The sequence below is a fragment of the Syngnathus typhle genome, linkage group LG20, assembly GCF_033458585.1.
Source record: "Syngnathus typhle isolate RoL2023-S1 ecotype Sweden linkage group LG20, RoL_Styp_1.0, whole genome shotgun sequence".
Taxonomy (NCBI): domain Eukaryota; kingdom Metazoa; phylum Chordata; class Actinopteri; order Syngnathiformes; family Syngnathidae; genus Syngnathus; species Syngnathus typhle.
In genome coordinates, this window is record NC_083757.1 from 2,710,349 (window position 1) to 2,720,360 (window position 10,012).

Below are 10,012 nucleotides of genomic sequence, written 5' to 3' on the forward strand. Positions count from 1 at the left end.
TTAGAAATTGAATAGTCCATTCATATCACAATTGCAAATAGTTAAAACGCTCCCTTCATACCTTGTCCGCTCGTGTCGATAGTGATGTGTCACGGGAAAAGATGCTGTCTCACTGCAATGCCGGGAGGGTTCACCACATCCTTTATCTATCTAAATGACATTAAAAAAAAGCACAGGGTGTTTGAAAAGCCACCAAGCAGGTCTTGCAAAGCGTTTGGCGAGCCTTACAGATTGCAGCGGCTGACACAAGGAGATGACATGAGATGAGGCAGGTGCAGGTCCAGAAGCGGAGGAAAAGGATGATGCTGAGAAAGAGGATGAGGAAAGCCCACCTCCACAGAGAGGAACTGACTTATTGTCTTAGCTTTTGCTACACTGCCATCTTCTGGATGTTTGGAGAACTAAGTGATTTAAAAAAATAATATTGGTGTTTGCTACACCGCCATCTTCTGGACAGTTGAAGAATGCAAGCAGATCTTCAAGTGCTACTTTTTTCCAAGACGTATTTTCTCTAGGGATTTTAAATATGTGCATTCTGACGTCGTATTTGACTGCGCCTTGGCTTCTACTACTAAATTGGTCATTTTACGATTCAGTCGTTTCGCAGAGCGTCTGTTTATGTTTCAATATGCAAAGTAGGAATAATGTAGAGGCGCGCATTGATTTGTTGAACTGACTGCAAGTAATTCGGCCTCTGGGAGATGTACACTAACGCTAACTAGAATCCGGCCACAAGTAGGATATACTGCAGATTGGATTATAATCTAGTGGTTTATATTTATAAAAAGATAACGAGTGTATGTATGCAGTAGATACAGTCTACCAGTGGGGGGTGGCTGTGGGCTCTATTTCTTTCTCAAGCACCCTCCGCCCCTCCCTGTGCCGGCTAACATGGCGGCCATTGGGGCGGTTTAATGTCAATCTCGTCGTCGTCTCCGCCCAAAAACATTGGCAGAAGTCGAGACGCATCATTTTGGGAGGATCCAAACATGCTCGGCGGACACCCCGCGGGAGAGAAACGGATAAAAAAAACTCTCATAACGGTTATGACTTAACTACCTGATATGCAATGTTAATCAAGCGCCGTTTTGTATTGTGTTTTTGCTAGGGGGGGGGGGAAAGCGGCAAACTGGAGTGTGTTGAAGGGAAGGAGAGTTCATGACAACTGGGCTCTTTAAAGTGCAAGAACAGCGACAATGAAGTTGGCTCAGTTTTTGTTGAAAAACAGCTCAGCGGCTGGAATACCGAAGCAAGTGGAGAGGTTTTCCAAGTTCTCACCGTCGCCTTTGTCAATGAAGCAATTCATTGACTTCGGTAAGTTTGTGTTTCAGAGAGTCTTGCGACATCTCAAGGGCAGCTGGGCTAAAGTCAAAATTACAAATGGCAATGAAAAGGATATTATGTAATGATAATTCAGAATATCAAACACGAGAATTGTTAGTACTGCAATCTATGAAAGAAATAATTAGCTCTTGGACAAACTTAGCCCATCCTATTGCGTGATAAACAATAGAAGTTGCGAAATTCTTCCATGTATTTTCCTTTCGAAAGGCAGCTTCATCATTATTTGACAGAATTGGGTCAAAGTTTGTTGGCTAAGTTGTGTTGCCATTGTGACTTGCAGGCTCTGCCGACGCGTGCGAGAAGACCTCCTTTGTATTTCTGAGGCAGGAGCTCCCTGTTCGACTGGCCAACATCATGAAAGAAATTGATTTCCTCCCAGACAAGCTCCTCGGGACTCCTTCCCTAAAGCTCCTCACCAGTTGGTAGGCTACACCACATAATGTCTCTTTTTAATCCAACCAGACTCTCAGAAGTCCCAAATTCCCCAAGGTCGAAAGCACTATTCAAAATGGTCGCGATGCAGTACATGTTGCAAAGTAAACTGGAAGAAGTTCAAGCCAGTCATTATGCTTTCTTCCTACATTTTAATTTCGGTGTTCAAGATTATAATGTATTCATATGACCGCATTATAAAACAGTCCTACCTAATCCAATTGCCATTACACACCACTTGTGATGCAGGTCTCGTGATGTGTGTCAAATTAGATAATATGGACACGTTTCCCATCTTTCACCACTTCATGTGAAAGAGACGCCATTGTCACCTCATATTTATTTCCATCACAAACGTGTTTTGTTGACAATGACCATAACAACAACCATTGAGGGAGCACACCAAAATGATGTTCGACCAGCCTCATGATTCCATTTTCTTATTTTAGCTTGTGACTCAGAATCAATTTGTACATGGTCTCCTCCCCAGTTCTCCTGAAACCAACAGGTGATTGTTTACAGACATGAGGTATAAGCAGAGCGTGACAAAGCAAGCCTCCTTCTTTCACTGACATAGTCAGGCTCACGTGTCATTAAGAATGAATGTAGTCGAAAGTAGTGATAAAAGTGTGAAAGTTTTACATACATGCTATTACATAAGTGCCAACGTTCAGTCCAATCACGGGTGCCTGTAATTGCATTGTTGCATAGCAACAACTTAGTTGAGCATAATAAAGTTTAGTGCTTTGTGTCTGGTATTCGAATAAATAGCCCGGAGTAACAATAACACATTGGAGAGCAATCGTCAGACTTTGCTCTCGTCTGACAGTTATTTTGGCATGACTGTTATGTGTCACGTGAGCTATTTTCAACGTCAAAAGTTCAGTCAGTCCCCTTCCCCCCTGTCGCTTCCTGGCATGGCTAGTACGTGTGTCTGTGTATTTGGCCAACGGGCCTGCTTGCGCTGTGGCTTTCACGTGTTGGTAACCCTAACCCATTTTTTGATTCATTGTACGAGAATGTTTTTTTTTTTTTAAGCCACCAGATGTTTCCATGACAGGAAATAAAGTGGGGTCATTTGATGCTCAGCCCGAGAGAAACATTATTGCATCGTTCACCTTTCACCTACCTTCTAAGCGCTCGCTCGAGTGTGTGACTCTGCAAGCTGCGTTATATGCAGGCGTCTTCATCCACCGGCCTGCATGGACAACTTTATGGATCAAGTGCTTAGCCTATAAAACTGCGTTTTCTTTATTTTGACATGTTTGAACCCGTTAACAATCGGAATCCGACGTAAGTGTTGTTTATTTTTGCTTCCCATAGGTATTCACAGAGTTTGTTGGAGCTCGTCGAGTTTTTAGAGAAAGATCCAGATGATAAGAACATCCTGACAGAGTAAGGGATTGATTTACTCGAAACAAAACTTTGCACATGCATGCACACAGTGTGTTTCTGTTGATCTAATGCCACAAGTATAGTAGTTATTTTGTTTTATTTGCTGTAAAATTGTGGCCGGAAATAAAATTTTGCATCTTCATTGACTCACAAATCACTATTGACTTACGACTATTGACTTAATGAGTACTTTGATAAATACAATCTGCATAGATCGGCAGTATTGACACTGAATATTTATTTAAGATGTCTTTTTCTCACATTGTAGTTCTCATACTTATCCTGTACTGCCCATCGGTCATGTGTTTTTCCTCAGCTTCACTCAAAATCTGATTAAAATCCGCAATCGGCACAACAACGTGGTGCCCACAATGGCTCAGGGTGTGGTGGAGTTCAAGGAGGCCTTCGGCGTGGACCCCGTAACCAACCAGAACGTGCAGTACTTTCTGGACCGCTTCTACATGAGCCGTATCTCCACACGCATGCTCATGAACCAGCACAGTCAGTATAGCACTTATCAGTGAGTTCATCCTCACACTTAATGTATGTTCTATTCAGGTGCAATATTCAAGTTTGTTTGTTTTATAGCATTAAAGCTCCGTACTGTATGATTCGAGATGAAGTGAAGAATTTCACCTCTTCCTGCGCTTTGTTTTGCAGCATTAATCTTCGACGGCAGCGTGAACCCGGCTCACCCCAAGCATATCGGCAGCATTGATCCCACCTGTGACGTTGTGGAGGTTGTAAAAGGTAATGAATGATGGTCCTCACTTCTGTTTAATAAACACATACGCACACTGAATGGGCCATCTATTCGCTGGACAGATTGTTGACTGAATTTAATCTTTTTTTTTTTTTTATAGTCCGGTGTAAAGGGTGGAGTGTCAAAAGATGCTATCATTAACTTTATGGCTGGAATTTATTGGGCCTGTGTGTTGGGTTATTGTAATTGTCATTCTCCATACATTGTCCTGTTCTAATCTTTGCTTGTATCAATTAAGATGCCTATGAAACCTCAAAGATGCTGTGTGAGCAGTATTACCTGACCTCACCAGATATGGAAGTCACCCAAGTGAACTGTAAGTCTCAAAGAGCCATTTGTGCCGTACATTATTGCACGTACGCTCGTTTTGCTGCATTTGATGAATACTTGCCCGTTTGCAAACATTCCTTCTTCATTTTTTCAAACCATGAACGCTGCGCAGCCAAAAGCCCAGACCAGCCCCTCCACATTGTTTATGTGCCATCGCATCTTTACCATATGCTATTTGAGCTTTTCAAGGTATAGTAAGCAACCAAACCAAGGCAAACCTTTGCCTGTTTTTCACCCCGGCATCTACTAAACTGCCTCTTTATTGTTCGCTCTTCTCAGAACGCAATGCGAGCAACAGTCGAAACCCACGAGACGAGCCCGTCGTTGCCCGGCATCAAAGTGCGCGTCTCTCTGGGCACCGAAGACCTGACTATCAAGGTAAGTGAGCTCGTGCGGCAGTTAACTTTTTTTACAGACCATTTTCATTCCTTTACTTTTTTTTTTTAGATGTCCGACAGAGGAGGCGGAGTCCCACTGAGGAAGATCGAGCGACTCTTCAGCTACATGTACTCCACAGCTCCCAGCCCTGTACATGTAGACAATTCTCGTAACGCCCCCCTGGTGAGACTTAAGTGCACACTGCTTGTGAATTAGCTTAACAAATTGCACTTGGAGAAATGTGACAACTTTAGCGTTTAAAAGTTTGAATTGGTGAGCTACTCTAATGCTGACATTGCTACCTTCAACCCAAAGGCAGGTTTTGGCTACGGCCTGCCCATCTCTCGTCTCTATGCCAAGTATTTCCAAGGAGACCTGCAGCTCTATTCTATGGAGGGCTACGGAACTGCAGCTGTCATCTACTTAAAGGTGACAAGAGCTCAAGCGATCATCTATCTAAAATAGCCATGGCTCGATCACGTACACAGCCTTGACGGATGTCAAAATGATGTAACGCGAGACCCTTCACAGCTGATAACAGATGTGCCCTTTTGTAAGCTACACTAAGTGCGCTCATAAGATGGCAGTAGGAAATTGTTTCAAAGGTGAGGCATTATATTACGTTAATGCAGTGCTTCTCAAATAGTGGGGCGCGCCCCCCTTGGGGGGCGCCGTGCTATACCTGGGGGGGCGCGTGTGACCCTGGGGAACAGGCTTTTTTTTTGCAGTACTAGAATAAAGTGTAATTGCGCATCTTCCCAGCAGGGGGCAGTGGCGCTCTCATTGTTACTTCTATGACGTTTGCGACAGTGCAACATTTTACGACTTACAAGACAAGTTAGGAAAGTCACGTTGGGGAGGGGGGGGGCGCGAATAGTTTTCTTCTTGCTAGGGGGGGGCGTAACAGAAAATAATTGAGAAGCACTGCGTTAATGACACAGCAGCATGAGTCACTGTCGTGTAAAAACCGTTTTTATTAGTCTTTGCGCATCTTCAGACAACTTGTTGTGTTGGCACCGTTTCACAGGCCCTGTCCTCAGAGTCGGTGGAGAGGCTCCCCGTGTTCAACAAGTCAGCCCTGCGCCACTACCAGACCAGCACGGAGGCCGACGACTGGTGCATGCCCAGCAGGGAGCCAAAGAAACTGGGCAGGACCGAGAGGACTCGTTCATGACGGAAACAAGGAGGTAGTGGAGACAAAAATAGACGAGCAGGAATGGGAGCGATAACAATTTGTTCAGTTCCGATCAGATTATGAGTGAATTGTATTCTTTATCATGAGACTATGACGTTGCAATCTCCTTTTAGTTCCACCTTACATTTGCTACTTTTCATTTTATTTAGAAATAACACAATTAGCCCATAAATATGCTGTGTTAGATTTTCCAATTTTAGTTTTTATTGAAAAAAAAAAAACATTTCCCACCAAAATCTACAATATTTGCAAACTTTGTATGGTCTTAGGTCTTAATTAGAAACGTGTTTAAATTTGAAACTTGCATCAGGTGACTGTCGCAATTTTGACTCTGTGGAATTGATATATAGTGACAGTTTCACCGGCACCAAAACCTGTGCACCAACAACCTTGCTTTTTACATTTAGCATCTTCAATATACAGTATTGTATGTAAATTGAAATTGTTGGTTTTATACAAAAGCAGAAAAGCAAAAAAATTTTAATTACAAAACATTTAACACTTAAAGAAAACAAAAAAAACTATATCTCAATATAGCTTATACGCTATGCTTCATGTCACCTGATCTTCCAACTGTTCTACAATGACCTCCTTTTGAAGAGGTCATCTGAATGTGAACAGCAAAAAAAAAAAAAAAAAATGCTCTGAATCGACTCAACCCCCACACACAGTATATTACATAATACTACTGAAATGACAATTCAAACATCTTTGAATGTACTGTAAACTTGCACCATATTTGAGTAGTGTAATGTCATTTTAGGTAAAGGAGTCCCGACACGTAAAGATGTTTTTACCACTGAATACAAAAAGCATTAAGCTTGAATAGACTGTTATTGGGAATTGCCATACAGAAGACCGAGACGCGCTCTTTTGAAATGAGTCCTGTAATATATATGAAATGACCTGTTGCAGCTGAAAGTGAAGGATTGTATTGTTTTTGCATGCGCACTTTACCACGTGCTCCTCGACGACAAATGGCCTTTATACTAACTAACAGCAAACATGCTGATGAATGTATCTTGTTAAATGTAGTGATCTTAGATTTTGCTTTAATAACTCCAAAACATCCTATCAGATGTACCAATGAGTCTTTTCACAAGGGTTTGGTCGGATTTCAAACAAAATGTGTCATTCGTAGGAAACTTGTCTTGTTCCCGCCATGCCATGGTACTGCAGTTTATTTTTTGTAGTCAATTTGCAACGTATTTTTATAACCAACAGGCCAGGATTTTGGCACAAGTCTGCCATGCAACAACACTTTATTCCAGTCTCATAGTGAGCAACTTCATATATTTTTTAGCAAAACCAAGTGACTTTAAAGTGTGTGTGTGTGTGTGTACTGTAAAAATACATTTCATATGTGTTTGCATTTCAAAAGTTGTTGTTCACCATTAACCACAAAAAAAAAATGAAGGGAAGAAAAGGGTAATACAAAAATGTCATATTTGTTCAAAGTGTAATTCTTTGTCATCTGTTTATGCGCAGTGATCAATATAGTATCCCCTGTGGCGTCAGCAATAAATAGTTCTTAATGCTTGACGGTAAAGGGAGCTGGGTTACTCCTCTTTGACAGGATTCTTCCATACTGCCTCTGATGGCACATCTGGCCAAGTGCAGCAAGCTGCGAGGGCTGTTCGAGCAAACCACGAACAAGGAGTCGTAGAACTCTTCATGTCGCTGTGATAGACGGGACAAACAGAAAGTTAAAAGCCACGAGGGGTTAAAAACTTTCTTTTGAGAGTTTTACCTTGTAGCAGTCATCTGGAATGGCACTTCTCCACTTTCTTGTAGGCTTTAAGTGTTCATATGAGTTGACCATGATCTCGACAACTTTAGGGTGGTCATGGCAGGACTGCAACACCTGCACAGGACGGGACAGCCAAAAATGCGCTCCACCTTCTCTTCTCTGCGTCTCCATACCTTGTGAAACTGGGGTGGGTAGATCCTGGCCGCATTGTGGTTCAGCAGCAGCTGATAACAGTCTTCGTGCAAGGCCGTGTGTCTTACATCAGTAACTTTCAGAAGATACTGAATGGGAGAACAGCCGTTGATGTCCATGGCTCGTGTATCCGCTCCGGCTTCCAGCAACATCTGCATCAGGATGTGATCGCAGTTCCAGGAAGCCTTGTGAAGAGCTGTTTTATTGTCCTCCTCTTGAAGATTGACATCTGCAAAAGTAGTAGTGAGACAAATCCCCGGAGAAGGACACTCGAGCCTAACCTGCTTTGTGGTCCAACAGCATCCTACAGACGAGATGGTGTTCTTGGCTGTAGGTTTGCACTTTATTGTCAAAAGCCCAAAATGCGGCAGTCATCAGGGCGGTCTCATGGAAAGAGTTGACTAAGTCCACAGGGGTTCCATGGGACAAATAGAGTGCAACCAGTTCTGGAATCCCAAATCTGGCTGCAGTGTGTAATGGTGTGTCCTCCTCATTGTTGTGACTGTGTAGGCTCACCTTCGCACCTCCGTGAGGAAAGATGAGATGTTTTTGCTCCTCCCGACAAGAGCTTGAAAATGTTGCTTACCTTTGAGGATGAGCAACTTGGCGCAGTCCACCGACTCTTTGGTGATACAGTAGTGCAGCGGCGCGTGTCCGCTTAGGGACACGCTGTTGACCTTTGCCCCGTGGGCTAAAAGCAGACCCACGCAATCGGCGTTGGACAGCTCGCAGGCCACATGCAACGGCGTCTTCCCGTTGGGCATGTGGTTGATGGCCGCACCTTCCTGAAGGAGCGCCAGTGCGGTTTCTACAGCGTTGTACATCACGCACACATGAAGACCCATTGCCCAGGACTTCTCCAGTTTGTAGCCTGGCAGCCAATACCCTGTCACAAATCAAGCTAGCAATGTGAGAAAAGCATGTGCTGTTATCTAATGTTCCTGGTCGTCTTGATTCTTGGAGCCTTATCACCATCTAGTAAATAAGCGACAAAGCTTTTTCGTGTTAACGTTTAATTCCGCACTACCCTTCCTATTCTTTGCCTAGCTTGCATCTTTCTCTTACCTTGTTTGTACGAGGCCAGGACCATGCTGGGGTCGTCCACCTCCAAAACAGTGTCAATGTGGAGTTTCTTAACGCGCAGGATCGAGAGGACCTCCTCGGCATTGTTAGTCTGCAAGGCCTCCAGGTACCGTTGCTTCAGCTGCTTGACAGCTTGTTGTGTCGGGCTTAAGTTTTCCATCAAGACCTCTTGACAAGAGGGCCCTTGCCCTACATTAGCAACACCAGCTGGCAGAAATGCTCTCCACACAGCGTAGAGTAGATTGTAAAAGATAATGAAAGATTCATGCATTGAAAATCCTTCAAAGTCTTGATTTAGGGCTGCATGACTAAATAACGAGAAAGATCGGGAGCAACTAGTGACAGGAGGAAAATGTCAGTAGAGGGGATTATAAATAGACCAGTTTGACATTGTGCTGCACTTTCCTGGGGGGAGGGGAAGGCAGTGGGTGGTACTGCAAAACCGAATTTAGGCGAGAGAGTGTGCTGTCAAATACTTTTTTTTTTTCAAAACAAGATCCAATAACTCCCTCGTTTTGACTAACGTATGAAATAAATAGCATTGGTTATGTAGTTATACTTCTTAAGCAATGGGGATGGCATTGAAAATGGCACAGCGGCACATTTATACAGATAACAAACTCACAAGCGTATATTCTTTATCCTCTTTGAAGAACAACTAAAATTAAGGCAACTTCCCAAGACCTGTGACGGCGTCGATGCAGACTAGAGCTGTCTTACACTGCCCCCTTGTGGCTATGACACCCAGAGGGCAGCAGAATGTCAATTCAATTGAAGCCAAAATGTGGTATGAACTACTTTCATAATTGATTTCTTAATACTGGCATGATGATTTGTGCATTGAGCAGAATTCAAGCAAAGACACTTCAGTGACAGCACATTTTATTGAGTGTGACAGGGATTATAGCTGCCCCCTTACAACTTTTCCCGATGCAAAAAGTAGACCAAAACAAAGACGAGGACCAAGGATGGGAGGCTGAGAGGAGGAACGAAAAAGCACATTGTGACAATGATCTGATGGACAAATGTGAAATGAGCCCTTGTGGACATGTTTTGGCCTGCCTGGAGCCTCATCTATACATTGCTTTCAGCACACCAGGTAAGAGAAGTTTCTCACAGTAACATGGAAAATTAATTACGATACAAATCG

General features: G+C 43.3%; 2 protein-coding genes across 3 annotated transcripts; one reads left to right on the forward strand and one right to left on the reverse strand.

The window, feature by feature from the left end:
* The first annotated feature begins 930 nt into the window (after nt 1-930).
* Nucleotides 931-7,300, forward strand: pdk4 (pyruvate dehydrogenase kinase, isozyme 4). 2 transcript variants are annotated; one of them, XM_061266862.1, is made up of 11 exons: nt 933-1,314; nt 1,625-1,766; nt 3,100-3,171; nt 3,488-3,672; nt 3,832-3,921; nt 4,173-4,250; nt 4,377-4,453; nt 4,544-4,642; nt 4,712-4,825; nt 4,958-5,071; nt 5,670-7,300. In XM_061266862.1, the coding sequence occupies exons 1-11, from the start codon at nt 1,197-1,199 to the stop codon at nt 5,814-5,816; spliced, it is 1,236 nt and encodes a 411-aa protein (XP_061122846.1). In that variant the 5' UTR covers nt 933-1,196; the 3' UTR covers nt 5,817-7,300. The 2 variants fall into 2 exon arrangements, 1 of the variants encoding a protein (XP_061122846.1); XR_009710640.1 differs by lacking the exons at nt 4,544-4,642; nt 4,712-4,825; nt 4,958-5,071; nt 5,670-7,300 and having other exon boundaries at nt 931-1,314; nt 3,488-3,691; nt 4,377-4,438.
* On the reverse strand, nt 7,001-9,269 carry asb4 (ankyrin repeat and SOCS box containing 4). Its single transcript, XM_061266858.1, has 6 exons — nt 8,845-9,269; nt 8,366-8,665; nt 8,061-8,303; nt 7,761-8,008; nt 7,588-7,701; nt 7,001-7,517 (listed from the first exon to the last, which is right to left on the reverse strand). Exons 1-6 carry the CDS (start codon nt 9,131-9,133, stop codon nt 7,329-7,331), a joined length of 1,383 nt encoding a protein of 460 aa, XP_061122842.1. The 5' UTR covers nt 9,134-9,269; the 3' UTR covers nt 7,001-7,328.
* Between the last annotated feature and the right edge of the window lie 743 nt (nt 9,270-10,012).